The 18,412-nt window shown below is 34.9% G+C and overlaps 2 protein-coding genes across 4 annotated transcripts in view; one reads left to right on the top strand and one right to left on the bottom strand.

Moving 5' to 3' along the window:
- LOC132683338 (uncharacterized) overlaps positions 1-8,321 on the top strand; it is a 474,926-nt gene extending 466,605 nt beyond the window's left edge. For both annotated transcript variants that reach the window (XR_009612169.3, XM_078432189.2), the window contains exon 7: positions 8,223-8,321. The gene's annotated coding sequence lies outside the window, so the exon portion shown is untranslated. The remainder of the gene's footprint in view (positions 1-8,222) is intronic.
- BCHE (butyrylcholinesterase) overlaps positions 5,456-18,412 on the bottom strand; it is a 68,297-nt gene continuing 55,340 nt past the window's right edge. For both annotated transcript variants that reach the window (XM_078432187.2, XM_078432188.2), the window contains 2 exons: positions 16,068-16,234; positions 5,456-9,305 (listed from right to left, as the gene is read on the bottom strand). In XM_078432187.2, the coding sequence (XP_078288313.1) occupies positions 9,181-9,305; positions 16,068-16,234 (292 nt within the window). In that variant the 3' untranslated portion in view covers positions 5,456-9,180. The remainder of the gene's footprint in view (positions 9,306-16,067; positions 16,235-18,412) is intronic.

Below are 18,412 nucleotides of genomic sequence, written 5' to 3'. Positions count from 1 at the left end.
AGTCCTCTTCTAAAGCTACCTTTAAAATTTGTTTAGGGGTGCGACTCCACCACCCTCCATTGGTTAAGCCTCTGACTCTAGCTTTCTGTTCAGGTCATGATCTCACAATTTTGTGAGATCAGGCCCTGCACTGGGCTCTGCACTGGCAGTGAGCAGCTGCTAGGGATTTTCTCTCCCCCTTTCTCTCTCTGCCCCTCCCCCACTCATACTGTCTCTGTCTCTCTCAAAATAAATAAACTTAAAAAATAAAATAAAACAAGATAAAACAAAACAAAAATAAAATAAAATAAAATTTGTTTAGTAGGAGTACCTTAAATGGGAAAATGTCGCAAGATATTCCACTACAAAATTTCTTTACATGGATCCAAGCCAGACTCACTTAAATTGACAATGATGATAGTAATGTGATAAATCAAACACTTCTTGTTAGGACATCCGTATATAATAGTTTGAATTTTGTTCTTCTAAAAGATAGTCACAGTTTAAAAGAGTTAAAAGATGATCAAAGGATATCCTTAGAGGCGTGCGTAGGTGGCTCAGTTGGTTGAGCATCTGACTCTTGATTTCTACTCAGGTTATGAACATAGGGTGGTGGGATTGCTCTGAGCTCAATATGGAGCCTGTTTAAGATTCTGTCTCTCCTTCCCACTGCCTGTCTCCCCAACCTGTGCTCTATCTCAAAAAAAAAAAAAAAAAAAAAAAAGAAAAAGAAAAAGAAAAGAAAAGAAGAGAAAAGAAAAAGAATGTTTTCCAGGTGATATAAAATTTATATGGAATAGTGGAATTCTATGTAGCAGTGCCAACCATTGGTCAAGAAGTTTAGGTGCTCTGGAATTTGATGCATTCCTTGGTAGCCTTCAATCTACTCCAAGATAAATAAATAGTTGCCTCTGTAACTGACTGTAATACCAGGTAAGCAGACAGGGGACATGGTACTCACCCTCTGACTTTGAAAGCTTCAAAGGTCTTAAAGAAGGAATGGTGTTCTGTTAGAATTCTAACTTAATATTTTGCACATGACTTCAAAGGGACAACTCCAAGGGAGGTTATTAAAATTTTATCTTTCACGGTTTTGTGAAAATGTTAATTCACTTACCAAAGAGAATATTACACACACATTTGGTTTAAAATTGAAATACCACAGCAGATGTTAGCATTTGAGTTTTTCACTTACTTATTACCTTGCACAAAGATAGTAACTCCAAAATTAGCATATTACAATGTTGTAAAACAAAGATAACACATTGAAGCTAAAGAAAACCAGGGAAATATCTTTAAGAACAGTGGGAGAAGAATCCTTTTGGATTAAAAATGTTGTTTTCTGTGTGGAACTATAAACTAAAGATTCATTTCTGTTGGTGGTGAAAAACCAAAGCTAACCCAAGTTGTGTTCCTCTCAAAAACTCATATCTTTCTAGTAAACCTGTTTAAAAAAATAATATGAAATTACAAATACAAAATTACATATAGTGCCTTCAGAGGAGTCCTTGCAAGTGAAGATTCCTTAAGTTATATTAACTTCATGATAAATCTTTCTCTGTGAAAATGTTATTTTTCATCTGTTCCCAAAGGCCTAGCAGTATAATGGAAATATGCATTACAGATGTAAATGTAATCCTTTATATCACTAGTGGCTTCTAGACAACAGCACAAAGATCTATAGTTATTCCTTTGCATTAATAAAAAGGAAAAAGAAAGAGTAAAGGAGAGAAGAAAAAAATAAAAGAAATCATATACGCAAAATGAGAGAAGCCATTTGCTCATGGCCACTCTAATAGGAAAACAGTATGAACATGAAAACTTAAATTTGATATAGAAGGGGAAAAAATGCTAGAATATTAAGAAATGCTAAAAATGAAAGACACCAAAGACTTGAGATTAACACAGAAATGCAAATTATTATCTGCTTAAAAAATTGGTAGAAATGTGACTGTGCCCCAGGCACTTTATTATTATTTTTTTTAACGTTTTATTTATTTTTGAGACAGAGAGAGACACAGCATGAACGGGGGAGGGGCAGAGAGAGAGGGAGACACAGAATCGGAAGCAGGCTCCAGGCTCTGAGCCATCAGCCCAGAGCCTGACGCGGGGCTCGAACTCACCGCGAGATCGTGACCTGAGCTGAAGTCGGCCGCTTAACCGACTGAGCCACCCAGGCGCCCCGACACTTTAAAAAAGTGTTGGATTTTAGTTTAGACTGTTAAAGTAAAAATTGCATTGGACAAAATAAACAGGCAAGGGAGACTTTATTCAAGACTATTACAGTCGTAGAGAGAGACTGAACTCAACTCTGTGAAACTAAAGAAGTAAGAGTATTTAACTGCTGAGGTGAGTTGGCAGAAAAGTACGAGGGGACTTTGGGGAAGGGTTGACTGATGGTAGGCATTCAGCACACTGAGTTATTCTTGAGTCTGCAAATGTTTTTATCTCTGGTTAGGGCATCTGTGTTTGGTACTTGGCTCTCAGTGAAGTTGGAGGGACTGGGAGACAGAGCCACTCTATCTTTTACTGTTTAATTTTGAAGCCCTAGTATATAGGTCCTTCAAAAAGCCATTTCCTAGTACTAACACTGGCAAAAGGCTGGGATATTTGCATACATTTCAAAAAGGCAGAGAAAAAACTTACAATTGCAAGATTTTTAATATAGATGCTCTAAGGAACAGGAGATTAAAAGGGTATAGACAGCAAGAAGTCTGTCTAAATTTTAGATGAGCCGAGGGGACCATTAAGGCCATCTTCCTCTAAACAAGGACTTTGAATGTATATTTCAAGTTAGATGAGATTTATTAGTTACATTCCACTGGTCACCACTGACCATGTTTGCTAAAATTGGGAGTGGCAATTTTAGAGAGATGATACAAATAGATGATAGATAGATAATAGATATCATTTTCTGGCATATTCATTTTTAAGGATTTTAGAATGCTTAACATTATTAAATACATTTTTATAGTTTATTCTCCAGAGACATTTTTAATAAGTTCCCCCCCTTCTCCCTAAATTATTAATGGAAATCAAAATAATTAGAATGGAAGGTCTCGCTTCAGAGAAACAAGGTAATACAGTAATTGCCTCAAGCAAGAGGCTTCTGCTAATTCTTCTGAGATGAAAAACAACTCTTAATACTCACCTACCTAGTTTAATAATCATTAAGCATTTAATCCTAACAACATCTCTTTATGAGTCTAGCAAGAATGAAAACCTACTTGCATTTTTGAGAATTCTCAAGACTGTCAAAACACTTTTTAAGTGAAAAGGACACTAGAAAATGAGAATTAAAATTCTGATTCCTTATCTTGAATCTAAATTATTATATTCAATTATTATCAAGTGAGCCAATGTGGGTTGCCTCAATGCAAACAATGATCTTCTGTAATAACTGCTGTTACACACCACCATAAAATATTATATATTTCAATTACCCATCTTATTTTTCAAACATATCTCTACCCAATCCTATATTTATTGGTAAACATGATTTCTAGTGTAGAGGAAGAAAGTATGCACCCCAAACCTGAAACGCTCAAGTGATAGATCATTTGGATAAATTTGGTTACAAATGGAAGCTGTCATACTCCTCCTTCTCTTCTTCCATTTTTTAAAAAATATTTATTTATTTATTTATTTATTTATTTATTTATTTATTTATTTTACTCTCTTTTTTTTTAATGTTTATTTATTTTTGAGAGTGAGCGATAGAGCATGAGCAAGGGAGAGGCAGAGAGAGAAGGAGACACAGAATTCAAAGCAAGCTCCAGGCTTGGAGCTGTCAGCACAGAGCCGGACTTGGGGCTCGAACTCACAAACTGAGAGATCATGACCTGAGCGGAAGTGGGGATGTTCAACTGACTGGGCCACCCAGACGCTCCTTAAAAAATTAATTTATTCATTTTGAGGGGCACCTGGGTGGCTCAGTCAGTTAAGTGGCCGACTTCGGCTCAGGTCAGGATCTCGTAGTTCGTGAGTTTGAGCCCTATGTTAGGCTCTGTGCTGACAGCTTGGAGCCTTGAGCCTGCTTGAGATTCTGTGTCTCCGTCTCTCTCTGCCCCTCTCCTGCTCATACTCTGCCTCTCTCTCCTTCAAAAATAAATAAATATTAATTTTTTTAAGTAACAGAAATTAACTTGTTTTTAGAGTGAAAGAGCACAAGTGAGGGAGGGATAGAGAGAGAGGTAGAGAGTGAGAATCTCAAGCAGGCTTCATACTGTCTGCCTGATGATGCAGGCTTCGATCCCATTAATCGTGAGATTATGATCTGAACAGAAATCAAGAGTTGGACGTTTAACCATCCGAGCCACCCAGGGACCCATCACCTCCACTGTTTCTTATCCTTTCATTTATCCACTGAGTCAACAAGCACCACACAGTGTGGCAGCATTGTGCATGCAGTTCCTAGTTGGGAATCCAGTGATGAATCTCATAACATCAAGACATTGGCAGTTAATTGCCTTGGGAATTCAGGTTTTCCAACTTTCAGGGTAATTGTAAAGAGTTAAAGTAGGTTTGTAAATTGTAAAGTCCTATGAAAATGGACAATGCATAGAGAAAAAACCAGACTTCTTTGGTGAGGTAAGTAAGTTTTGTGTTAGGTGTGTATGGCTATTGGTGTTAAAATTCACCTCTAATATAACTATGCCACTTCTATTGCTTTATTATCTCATTGATTGGTAACTCTAATGGTGAGATTTTGGACCAAGGATAAGACAGAACAAGGTAAGCTGAACTCATGGAAGCTATGGCCTAATTGAGGAATTCCTTCCTTTTCTCCTTCTTTCTTTCCTTCCTTTTTTCCTTCCTTCTTTCCTTCCTTCCTTCCTTCCTTCCTGCCTGCCTGCCTGCCTTCCTGCCTTCCTGCCTTCCTGCCTTCCTGCTTTCCTGCCTTCCTGCTTTCCTGCCTTCCTAACCTCCTTCCTTCCTTGTTCCTTCCTTTTCTTTCTTTCTTTTCAGGAAAATTGTAACTTTAGATGTTGTTCACATTGGGATATAGAATTAGATTTGTGGCTTGACTATATAAAAGTTTTACTTTTTCTATGCCCTACAACCTGTAATGCCCTTCCTGCATTTTGATTGACAACATCCTTCACAAAGTATTTGACAATATAATTGGTCTGTTATGAGTCTCTTCAATAAATTTATAAGTATAATATTTTACAATTACAGTAGCTCTTGTCAATGGTATGTCAAAGTGACTATTGTGTTTCATCAGAATTGGTCCTAATATAAGATATATTGTCTATTATATAATTTCATAATATTTTTATAATTGTATATTAATACACAATAAATATGTATTAACAAAATATACATTTCGCATTAGTGTCTAATGCATAATTAGATGGCCATCATATGACCACCATGCACTCTTCTTTTCTAACACTGATCTTCCATGACTTATCATGCATGGGGTTACATCCCAGTAAACCCATTTTAAGTTGAAAATATCATAAGTCAAAAATGTATTTAAAACACTTAATTTATTGAAGTTCATAGCTTAGTCTAGGTCATCTTAAATGTGCTCAGAGCATTTACATTGGCCTACAGTTGACTATAATTGTCTAACAGAAAGCTTATTTTTTGTGTGTATTTATTTATTTATTTTGAGAGGGGAGGGGGAGGAGTAGGGGAGGGGCACAGAAAGGAAGAGAGAGAATCCCAAGGAAGCCCTGTGCCACCAGCACAGATCCCAATGTGGGGCTCAAACCCATGAGACCATGACTTGAGCTGAAATCAAGAGTCAGTCACTGACTGAGCCACCCATGCACTCCATAACAGAAAGCTTATTTTATAATAAAGTGTTGAATATCTCATGTAATTTATTGAATACTGTACTACAAGTGAAAAACAGAATGACTTTCTGGGTACAGAATTTTTATAAATGTTCACCCTCCTGATTGTGGGGCTGACTGGGACCTGCAGGTCACTGCCACTGTCCAGTGTCACAAAACAGCATTGTACCAGATACTGCTAGCCTGGGAAAATATATCAAAATTCAAAATTTGAGGTACAGTTTCTCCTAATTCCTATTGGTTTCATACCATTGTAAAGTCAAAATATTGTAAGTCAAACCGTCATAAGTAGGGGACTGTCTGTATTCTAAACCTCCTGTTTTTCCCCTATCTTGGGACTGTTCAGGGAATTCTTCAATGTGACCACCTGCTGGACATGAATAGAATAGTCCTGTATGTGTGTATGTGTGTACCTACCTGTGTGTGTGTATTTTAAAATCTGGTGTTTACTTTGTTCTTTAACAGTCTCAAGTTTCTACCAAGATTGTATTGATAAATAGCATTGCTGGTTTACATTTACATTAAGTATGTTTGGTTTAAAAATACATATGCCTTATTTTTCTTACAATCCTCATTTAAAAATTTTTTAAATGTTTATTTTTGAGAGAGACAGAGAAAGAGTGTGAGTGGTACTGGGGCAGAGAGAGAGGGAGACACAGAATCCAAAGCAGCTCTGAGCTGCCAGCACAGAGCCTGACAAGGAGCTCGAACTCACGATCCATGAGATCATGACCCGAGCCAAAGTTGGACACTTAACCAACTGAGGCACCCAAGCGCCGCTCTTACCATCCTCATTTTAAAACAAACTCTTTGTAAAGAGAATACTTTTGCTCAATTCAGTAAGGCTACAGGCACAACAAGAATTTTACTAGCTGATGAGTCTGTCCTCTTTCTTTAGCAACGTCAGGAAGGTCCCATTTATTTGAATATTCTGCTAAAAATGTCACAGCTGCAACTATGTTAAGATTTATCCATGAAATTTAATTTCTGATTGGTCAGAAGCTAATTACCTTGCCTTCATGCTAATAATGTTCAGCAGCCAACTTACTTGAGAAACAAAATCAGTTATAATGGTATTTTTTTAAGGTATGTGACTTGTTACCTTAATCCTTATACGTATTACATGGATACCAAACCATAAATGATGATCAATTTGCAATAAACCTTATAATGCAAAATCTTGTGGAGAGTTCCACACCACAAGAAATAATAATGTTTTCACTTAAATAATTGATCAAGCTGAGTCTCGTGATACTGGTTGGAATAATTCCAGTTGTTCAGTTGTGACCTTAGACATAATTTTCCCTCATACTTTTGAAAAATGTACCTTAAAATTTTACCAGAATTAGGTGATAACCTCCATGGCTTTGTGAATTTATGCTAATATCTCCCCATACTCTGCTTCTGGGAAGGGTTTATGCCATTTTGAGGTTTTAATACTTCTGTACTGTTAGTATTTGAGACAATCAAAACTTTTTTCATCTATGAGCCTGCTGAAATGTAAATCTGCAAGATCTATTCAGAAGTATTAGTTTCCATTATTTTATGCAGAAGTTTCTCCCTTGGCTTGGGGTCCCTGGATTAAAATACTGCACTGAGGGGCGCCTGGGTGGCTCAGTCGGTTAAGCGTCCGACTTCGGCTCAGGTCATGATCTCACGGTCCGTGAGTTCGAGCCCCGCGTCGGGCTCTGTGCTGACAGCTCAGAGCCTGGAGCCCGTTTCAGATTCTGTGCCTCCCTCTCTCTCTGACCCTCCCCCATTCATGCTCTGTCTCTCTCTGTCTCAAAAATAAATAAACGTTAAAAAAAAAAATTTAAAAAAAAAAATACTGCACTGAAACTGCCTTTTAAATGGCATTCATAGTAAGAGAAATTGTATAGACGCTGCTACACAGTGTTTTCTCCAAAAGCCTTAACCTAACTTCCGGCAATGGTGCTAGACACAGTGGATTCATAATAGTTTATTTACAGAGCAAACACGAAGGAGTTTATGTGCTGGTTGACTCTCCTTGTTGCATTTAGGTAAAATTTCCGGAGTAAGTCAAGGCTTGTGTCAATAAAATTCAAGAACAAATCAATTGATTGTCCAAGGTAGGGCAAAGTGATCCACGTGATCTTTTCAGATGACTGGAGCATGTCATTTAAGGCAGGACAGGTATTCTATAAACATAATCATGTTTTCCTAATTATTGGTCTCATCAAGAGTATCTTTAAAGGGTCTTTAATGATGTTGAACAGGCATCATCTCATTTCATATCTCAGAGGGTTCTACATCAAAAGGAGGCTCAAATGATTCAGAAAAACATAATGGATCCTGGAAGAATGGCACCCAAAACAAAGATGGTGGTGTGGAATAAATGCCTGCTCATTCACCTATTATTTGTGGTATTTTTTTTTTCCTTCCTTGCTTTCCTTTCCTTCCTTCCTTCCATCACAGGATGAAGGAAGAACTATAAAGCAAAAATATCCATTTACAGCAGCACTGAAGTGATTATCAAAACTGACTTGAGTTGTATAATAACTCCCTCTAACCAGCTGAAGATGATAAGGTAGCCTGAACTCTGAATGACCTTGAGTGAGGATGGCAAAACCACACTGTCTCTAACTATGAACATCCTTGTGGCCAATGAACAATGGGACATGCTTTAATCAACAGTCTACAGATCTACGAACTCACTTTGTCCTATCCTGGGTGTCAGTTTTCAATGCTTAATTAACACAATCAACTTTCACTGCCTCTTCTGGAACTTAAAGTCTCTGACTTCTCCTCTTTACTGAACTACTCAATTAATTTATTCATGGATGTCTTTAGTTGCCATGCCAGTTAGTAAATGCAGTTTTGTAATTTTTTAAATTATAATAATACTATCATTTGTCTACAGAAAGTACAACAATTTCTTTCCTGGAATTAAACAATTTCCTTTTGAAAATCCTAATATTTCTGGGTCCAGGCAAGAATTCTCCTAACCCAGATGCTTAACTGACTGAGCCACTTAGGTGCCCCTCAAGACCTAGTTCATTTTAAAAAGATACCTTTTTTATGAGTGGTCATAAACATACATATGCAACTAAAAATAGAATACAGGTATTTTTTGAGAGAATAAATTCTTAAGGTTATTCAGGAAAGAGAGTTTGAAGCTACAAATCATTTTAATATGCATAAAATTAATTGTCAAACTTTATATTGTGGAATTTAATTAAACATATTCTAGCCATTTGGGTTTTGAAATGCTAGGTATAATACTAAGTGAAAGATGTGAGGAATCGATATTATCCTTCTGGCATTTTTGTTTCAGCAGTATAATAGCTTTCTTACATGGTGTGTAAGAGAGCTAGTGATATTTTTACCTTGATCTATAGGAAAATGAACATTCTATAAAGGGTAAATCTATTAATTAGAGACCTGCACAGCTTTCTTTCTTGCTAGTATAATCATTAAATTGATTTTTCCAGTCCATCATGTAATTGTTCCAGCGATAGAATCCTGCTCTCCATTCTCGTTCTGCTTCATCAATATTTCCTGTAAAACATGGAATAAGTTGTATTAATCTAAATTTTAATCTGTTTACATTAATTGAAAAATAATTTTGATTATAGATGCTATTTTCTCCAAGTACACTGTGCAGTAATTTTTTACTTTTCATTATTTATTATCAGCTTCTTTCGCTACCTGAAAAGCTTTAATAAAATTTTATACTTTACATGGAAATGCAAATAATATATATGTGTAAATTGAATATATCATAAAAATGTGAACATGAATTGATATATTATGTCAAATTATATTACATAACATATATTTAGTTTCTAAGAAGATATATAGATATTATCTTTTTTTGAACCCCTCTGCATAACAGAAATCTCATTTAATGCATTTCACTTATATATGATACAACAGACTATTATTTCTGATGAAAATATTTATATATATTTATTAATGCATAAGGGTAACTTTGTAATTGACATTCCATGAAGATTTTATACTCACCCTATATGAGTTATTTTAATTCCAAACAATGCCTACTCATTGAAAGCAGCTTATTGAAACTACTACATGAAAGTAGTTTATTAATTGCTTTACAAATTAGAAAGATGACTAAGAAAATCTCTGCTTTTCAGTAGCTTGCAAAGTGTATGCATGTGTCAGGAGAAAGGAGTGTTTATGTCAGAAATAATGTGAGGCAATGAACCAAAAATAGTCTATGTGTACTACAGGCACCTTGAAACCTTGATTTATTTGAAAATCCATTACATTAAAGAATAAAGTTTGTGAGCAATAGAAACTCTTGAACACAAACTTCTGAAATTATGTATATATGTTCCTAATATTAAAATTTTTTAATGTTTATTTATTTTTGAGAGAGAGAGAGAAGGAGTGTGAGTGGGTGAGGGGCAGAGAGAGACGGAGACACAGAATCTGAAGCAGGCTCAAGGCTCAGAGCTGTCAACACAGAGCCTGATGCAGGGCTCAAACTCATGAACCTTGAGATATGACCTGAGCCAAAGTCAGATGCCTAACCTACTGAGCCACCCAGAAGCCCCTCCTAATATTAATATATATGATAAAGCTAGAAGATGGTTTAAGTTATTTAAATCTATAAGTATTTTACACATTTGTTGTTTTACTTTTTAAAGTCTTAGAATGCTGTGCTATAGTCATTGAATTAAAAACAGCATTTTGAGTTATTTCAGTTACCTTGAGAATAAAGACTGACAGTGTTTTAATTATATACTTTTCAGTTAGGAATTTTTGAAATTAATTATAACTTTGTAAGATATTAATTTGGAGAAGGCAGTTCATATGATCTCACTACATTATACATGAAAATGTGTCTTTGTTTCATTCATACTGTTAACAATGGAGCACATTCAGTGATTTATTTTTAGTTTATATGAAAATCAAAATATTTAAAACATTTACACAGCTATTAAAATATCCCCTGTAATTTAAGATATATTTAAGTTTGAAATGTTCATAATGCTTGGACTTTGGATAAATATTTGAGAATATATACAAAAATTTCCCATTTTAAAAATGGCTTTTAAAAGGTCAATGACTGTAATTATTTTGTGAATAATAGAACTTTTCTAAAAAAACATTAGATGTGAAAGACACTAAATATCATGCCAAATGATCCACTCCTATGATATTTTTTATAATTAAATGCTGTTTTAAGTGTTATGCAAAATAAGGGCTCTAAAGTTCAGAAAGAACAAAATTTTTGTTATAAGAAATAAATGAAAAAAAAAGAAATAAATGATTGGTAATCTAGCACTCACACCATGAATTTTAATACTCAGAAAAAAAGTCTTAGATTTAATTTTTTTTCTTGTACATAGAATGATGCCAAATCCATTAATTCATATAAATGTAAACTTATTTCCTTATGTATCATAATCAAACACTATACTTTGCTCTTTAGTGCACAAATGCATTGTAAACCTTAATAATTTTTTTCTTTAATAATACTGAACATTGACTGAGACAATAAAATATGAAACATTTGATTGTTTTCTAATACAACTCAGAAGAACTGAATACACCTTAGTAAAAAGATAACAAAAATTTTGAATCCATGACATAAATCAAACCAAAATTAGTTCTTTTTCTTCCTCTTCCTCCAAACTGGAATACTACTTAAGTGGCTATAGATTGATTATCTATGAGATGTAGATCTATCATCTTGTAGTTAACAAGGTACTATAATGTGAAATAAAATACATTATTTAGGCTTTGGACTGATGTGGGTTAAATTCCAGCTTGACCACTTATTATATTTCTGACATAGAAAGAATTCTTAACTTTTCAAATTAGTTTTCCAACTGTAAATGGGGTTGGTGTTCACTATTGTGCAGTGTTACTGTGAAGGATAAATCAGCTGGTATGTACATTATAAAATCAAGCTCGATACAGCTATTGGGAGCTCCAAAAATGAATTTACTGCCCTATTACAAAAATTTATTCTTAACTTTGCTCTTTATTGAATCCATGTACAGCTAGATCAATACCAGTAGTTCATAAATATATTGACACAACTTTTTCAGGACTTTCATGCTCTTTGACTTGTCCACATTGTTGTTTCACTTGGAAAAAGAAAGAGGCTTTCTTCCTTACAGAAAGAGTAATACTAATAAAGCTACTTTTTGTCTTGCCAATTAAAAAAAGAGTGAGCATATTTCACCAGAGTGGAGTCTATTTAATCAAGTTGAAGGAGGTAAGAAAGAATACAGGGGAGGTGAGTTGACTCAAAATTATAAATGGAGGTAAAGTTAGAAGAAAAGATTAAAATGGATATTGAATTGTTCTGATCATTATAATTAAAAAAAAGTGATTCATGTACTTTGAGATTTCATTGAAAATCTCTCTTGTCCCCATTACTTATTTTCCTATTTGTTAATCAATTACTAAAATTACCAAGGAATGCATAATTCTTTATGAGACAGATCAGAAACACATTTATTGTCCTGTTATAATTCTGAGTGTGGGACTAGAGTGAACTATATCTATACTAATACTACAGAGTGAATTACCATAAGCTCAGGCTAGGCTTTATGAAGACATCACTTACAGGCATACCTATTTTATTGCACTTTACTTTATTGTGCTTTGCAGATACTGCGTTTTTACAAATTGAAAGTTTATGGCAACCTTGTATCAAGTTAGTCTATCCACACAATTTTCCCAACAGTATTTGCTCACTTCATGTCTCTATGTCATGTTTTGGTTCTTCTTGCAATAGTTCAAACTTTTCATTATTATTCTATTTGAATTGCTGCAATCTCATGATAAAACTGTAAAGGATGGGGAGTTGCTTCTTATGGATGAGCAAAGAAGGTCATTTCCTGAACTGGAATCTACTCCTGATGAAGATGCTGTGAAGATTGTTGAAATGACAACAAAGAATTTAGACATTACATAAATTTAGTTGACAAAGCAGCAGCAGGGTTTGAGAGGATTGACCCCAATTTTGAAACTTCTACTGTGGGTCAAATGCTATCAAGTAGCTCAGATGATAGTGTTTTTAGCAATAAGGTATTTTTATTTCAATTTTTTAAATGTTTATTTATATTTGAGAGAGAGAAAGAGAAAGAGAGAGAGAGAGCACCAGCAGAGGAGGGGCAGAGAGAGAGGTGGAGACAGAATCCTGAAGTCGGACGCTTAACTGACTGAGCCACCCAGACACCCCAGCAATAAAGTATTTTTAAATTGAGATGTGTTCACTATTTTTTTAGACACAATGCTACTATGTCTACTACTTAATGGACTTCAGTATAGTGTAAATATAACTTTTATATGCACTTGGAAACCAAAAATTCGTTGACTTGCTTTATTGTGATATTCACTTTATGGTGGTGGTCTGAAACCAAATGGCAATATCTTCCATGTATGTCTGTATTTTTAAAATGCAACAAAGGAAAACAACACTAGATCTAATGCTTTTCTTCATTGGGAAGATTTGAAGGTCAAAGTGGTTTTTCCTTTAGGTAAATTTACTCTTCCACTTTCAGTGAAAAAATATTGGTATCTTATTGACATTGAATGGATCATTTCTCTACTTCCTTTTCTTTCTTTTTCAAACAATTATCAAGTACTGTGCAGTTACATTTTGAGTGAAAATTGTTGATAACATCTGAAACAAATACTGCACATTTTATTTCTTGCAGGTGCATGCAATAATAGCACAGGCATATGCTGAAGTATAGTCTGAAAGTTAAGTGCTAGAATTCATGTGTTTAAACAAATCTTAAGGATCATTTTATTTGAGAACATTTATTGCTCAAAAGTAAACTACTGCTCAAGTGGTACTTATAAAGCTCATTGGGTTTCCATCTTGAGTGAGGTAAATATTTCTCCTTTTAAGAAATCCAGTTAGTGTTTTTTTTTCCTTTATGTGTAGAGCTGTTTTGTGTGTGTGTGTGTGTGCGTGCGTGCGTGCGTGTGTGTGTGTGTGTGTGTGTGCATTTAATAATATTGCCATAGAAACTTCAGCACAGGTCATCTGAATAACCCCAATTTTCAAAATATCAAAGACTGAAATGTATGAGGTTTTGCAACTTGAAATACACAAAATATGGTAAGAACAAGTTTTCTTAATCTTTTTAATCCCCCTACATTATTTATTTATAAAACCTAAAAACATGTAACTTCAAACTGGTTTTGTTTAAATGTAAAAAAGTTGTTGATTATTAATGAAGACATTGATTTTACAACAATCATATCATGCATTTACTTTAAATTTTATAAAATATATTGAATATAACTTTTGGGGGACAATTATCTGAAAAATGCTAAAGTATAAAATTGTGTTTTTTAAAGACACTTTGGAACTATTCCAAAGCACCGTACAAACCCAGAGCAGGGTATGGTATTTCCAAACAGCTCAGTGTTGCTCAACTAGGGAGTGGTTCAGCACTGGATAGGAAGGAGTGGCAGCTAGCCAAAAACTTAACAGTGTGTTTATTCAACCTGCTTTATGACAATTCACTATTTAAAGATAGAGATTTTGAAGTACATCTTCAAAAATTGTTGATACTGAAGTTTTATTTTGTCAACAAATAAATTACAATAGGCTGCACAAGCTCAAACCAGAACAAGTCAATTTGGCTTATGATAAGTTAGTCATTGAAAATCCTCCCCACTCCCCTTTCATTGTCCCTCAAGTACAACCTTCTCATTTAAAAATATTTTAAGTAAAGATTAAGAATGTGCCATCTGTGATATGTTAAATGGTACCTCTTTTGGTCTCTTGGCAGTTTAAACATGTTACCTCATTGTTATTCACACCCGGAGGACACAAGGGCACCACTGTAGGTTTGCCAAGGGATGCAGAAACCCATCTCTGGATATATATTATGTCACAGAACATTTGGTAATACACAGAGCACGGGTATATCAGAAACATCTCCCAAACAGATGGAGTACATAATTATAATTTTGGTGAGTAATGTCTGATGATTAAAACACATATTAAACAATCAAATATAGCTCTGAGATGCCCATATTTGCCTGAAACTAACCCCCAACCTCTCTAAACATTAAACCAAAACAGCTACTATATTGCGGTATCTAACACAGCCTGAAAATTGCAGAGTATTATGATGAACAGAGTGGTAAAGTCTAAAGGAATGGGGCAGCAATATGTCTGATGGTTGAAAGTCAATTACTTTTACTTGAAAAATAAAGACCTGAGGAGTCACATGGGTTAGAAACAGCTGGGCATTTTAAAACCAGCAAGTGAGTGAGATACACATGTCATTTTCCTCACAGAAGAGGCGATCATTCAAGCTGATTGCTCGAGTTGATTTAAATATTTTCTTACTAATGAATTTTGAAATAACATAATAATATGAACCAGTTTTCCTAGCACTTCCTTGTATAAGCTTATGGAATCCTTTCTTAAAGATTAGTTAACTAAATTGTTGTCTGTTTATTGTATTATGGAATACATGTATGTGTTCAAGATAAATATCTCTAACCTGAGAATATTTAGAAATTTTTGGAGTCTGCTTTTAAACATTTAATTCTGGAGGGTTTTTCCCCCCTTAGAAATCAAGAGTTCTTGGGGGCGCCTGGGTGGCTCAGTAGGTTGAGCGGCCGGCTTCGGCTCAGGTCATGATCTCGCGGTCCGTGGGTTCGACAGGTCATGATCTCGCGGTCCGTGGGTTCGAGCCCCGCGTCGGGCTCTGTGCTGACAGCTCAGAGCCTGGAGCCTGTTTCGGATTCTGTGTCTCCCTCTCCCTGCCCCTCCCCCATTCATGCTCTGTCTCTCTCTGTCTCAAAAATAAATAAACGTTAAAAAAAAATTAAAAAAAAAAAAAAAAAGAAATCAAGAGTTCTGTTTATCAATAAATTTGTTTTTACCTCTCTTTGAGTATAAATTATATTTCATTCTATATTTTATTAATTATATTTTTAGTTCTATACATTGCTTACTTTATATATTTATTTGTTCATTTATCCATTAATTAGTTACACATAGACTAACTAGTGTGTTAGCAAGAAGTGCCCTATTTTAGTTCCACTACCACGTTTTATGTTCCTCTACGGGAGAATTGAATTTCTATTTTAGTTTTCTTTACTACTAAAGTGCTCCTCATATAGTAAGACCTCAAAACACATCTAAACTTGCTGGAAGAAAGTTGTTAAAATTATCTACTCACTGGAATCAAGTAATTGTAAAATCACAAGTTAATACCATCACTGTGCCTTGGATAGTCTACCTTTTCTCCCTTTTACATAATCCACAATCAATTACTTGACCAACTACTAAAAAGCACATACCTGTCATTTCCAAGACTTTGGGAAAAAATAGTGTCCAGAATCGGCATTGTTGAGCACGTAGTTTAGTGTATACTTTTGGTGACTCTGCATTCAAGGTTAAATATTTTTGATCGGTGCTTCTGAAGGCAGGCCATCGTGTGCTGTTGTTCTGGGTTCCATTTGGATTTCTAAAAAATTAAAGAGACACAGTATAGTTCTACTAAAATCATTGTTAGAATATTGTTCTCAAAAACCAACAAGAGCTTTTAAAAAGTCAGAAAAAATGTGGATTTGTTTTGATGAGGTCAAGTAAAAATGAACTGGGTAGAATGTTTTCAGTAACTTGAAGCATTAAATTAGTTAAAAGTGTAGGAATTAAAATTTAAAGAAAAACTTTTTCCATGCATTTTGGCTTAACATACAAGGAAGAAAAAAATGTTTTTCTATTTCAGGAATGCTAATGTTTTCTTCACACTTAAACAAGCTTGAAGGGTCAGTATTCTTTTTGTTTCCTTTTATTCCTTTACCTCAGATCCAATCTTTTCACAATGAAGATTAATACCATTTTCTCAATATCTTGCATCTATGTTGTTCTATTTGTTCCTGTCATTACTGTCTGAGTTTGTGACTGATTACACATCTTATTATGCAATAACTTCGTTACTATAGGAAACTGCCTTCAGTCTCACTTTTAAAGATAAAGGTTCATTTATTTCTTTTGAGAGAGAGAGAGGCGGGGGGAGAGGCAGAGAAAGAGAGAGACAGAGAATCCCAAGTAGGTTTTGCACTGTCAGTGCAGAGTCCCTGATGAGGGATTCAAACCCATGAACCCTGAGATCATGACCTGAGCCAAAATCAAGAGTCAAATGCTTAACTGACTGAGCCACCAAGGTGCCCCAGTCTCACTTTTAAGTTGATCTTACATTCTTATAGATCTGCTCACTGATTAAAAATTGTTTCAGTGATTCACTGTGGGTTCAGATAAATTTAATTAATATGGTGCCACCCATATTTCCAAGCTTATTTTCAGATAGTCTCTGCATAAGGCAACCAACAGGAATTAGGGACAGTTCCTTAGTAATTCCCTCCTCTAATTCACTTCCTTGCCCTTGTCACAGCTACTCTGCTTGGAATCCCTTCATTTCCTAATAGCATGGGTCTAGGTCAATTCCAATTCTTTTTTATATTCTCTTTTTGTGCTGATATTTCCTATATCTTTCATTGTGATTTTTAAATCAATAACACTTGTCTCTATTTTTTAGAAAAAAATTTTAAATGTTTTTTAACATTCATTTTTGAGAGACAGAGCGTGAGTGGGGGAGGGGCAGAGAGAGAGGGAGACACAGAATCTGAAGCAGGCTCCAGGCTCTGAGCTGTCAGCACAGAGCCCAATGCAGGGCTCAAACCCACGAACCATGAGATCATGACCTGAGCTGAAGTGGGGCACTCAACGGAATGAGCCACACAGGCACCCCTCTATTTTTTAGAAATTTATAGTTTGGGGTTTATTTGCACCTTTGTAGCACTCAATAATATGTTCTTACCTAGATCACACAAACACAAATTCAAAGAGTAAACATTTTGAGACTCCAAATAGCCACTGGTGAGTCCCTAGATTTCCCTTTAATGAACTTTTGTGCTATGATTATGAATTAGACTCTGCTCTAAGATCTAGAAATACAAACAAATATGGGAAACATATGTACATATGTGCAAGGAAGAACATTCGTGAAAACAAAGAATCAATATATGGTAGCCTAAACCAAACATAAAGAAAGGGACACAAATTGTCAGAAGAGGGAACAATCACTACATGTTTGCAAGAAAATTGCCTGAAGGAAGGAGATTCTAACTGACATAAGAAGAGCAAATAAAGAACTGATCCAGGAAGAGAAGTTAGGAAAACTAGAGAAGGGGAAAACAATTAACGTAAGTATAAATAATGAGTGTTCATCTTAGGTCAAATAACAATGAAAAAACTAGTTTTCTTGGAATATAGGATAAAGGACATCCTATTAGAGTTACAGCTTCAGGATATCAGTGTTATTGCATTAACATCTGACAGCCTAGGAAAATGGTTTGAAGTACAACTGCAGGCATTTATTATTCTTAAGGGACTTTTGACTAAATGGCTTATTTTGAACATAACATTTTAGAAATACTGACCTGGAAGTTATCCAGAATAATCAAGAACCTATAGTCACAGGTATTTCTATCATAAACAGAAGACTAAAGTGATAAGGATAAGTAATTCATTCCTTTCTCCTAGAGTCTACCTTAAGTAAAATTATGTAAGAAAAACTCTAGTTGAACTTTTCTAAAAATTCAATGCACAAATTTCTTTGTCATTCTAATAGTTCTGTAGA

This window comes from Panthera onca, chromosome C2 (genome assembly GCF_046562875.1).
Source record: "Panthera onca isolate mPanOnc1 chromosome C2, mPanOnc1 haplotype 2, whole genome shotgun sequence".
Lineage (NCBI taxonomy): Eukaryota > Metazoa > Chordata > Mammalia > Carnivora > Felidae > Panthera > Panthera onca.
This window is presented reverse-complemented; position numbering and strand designations above follow the sequence as displayed.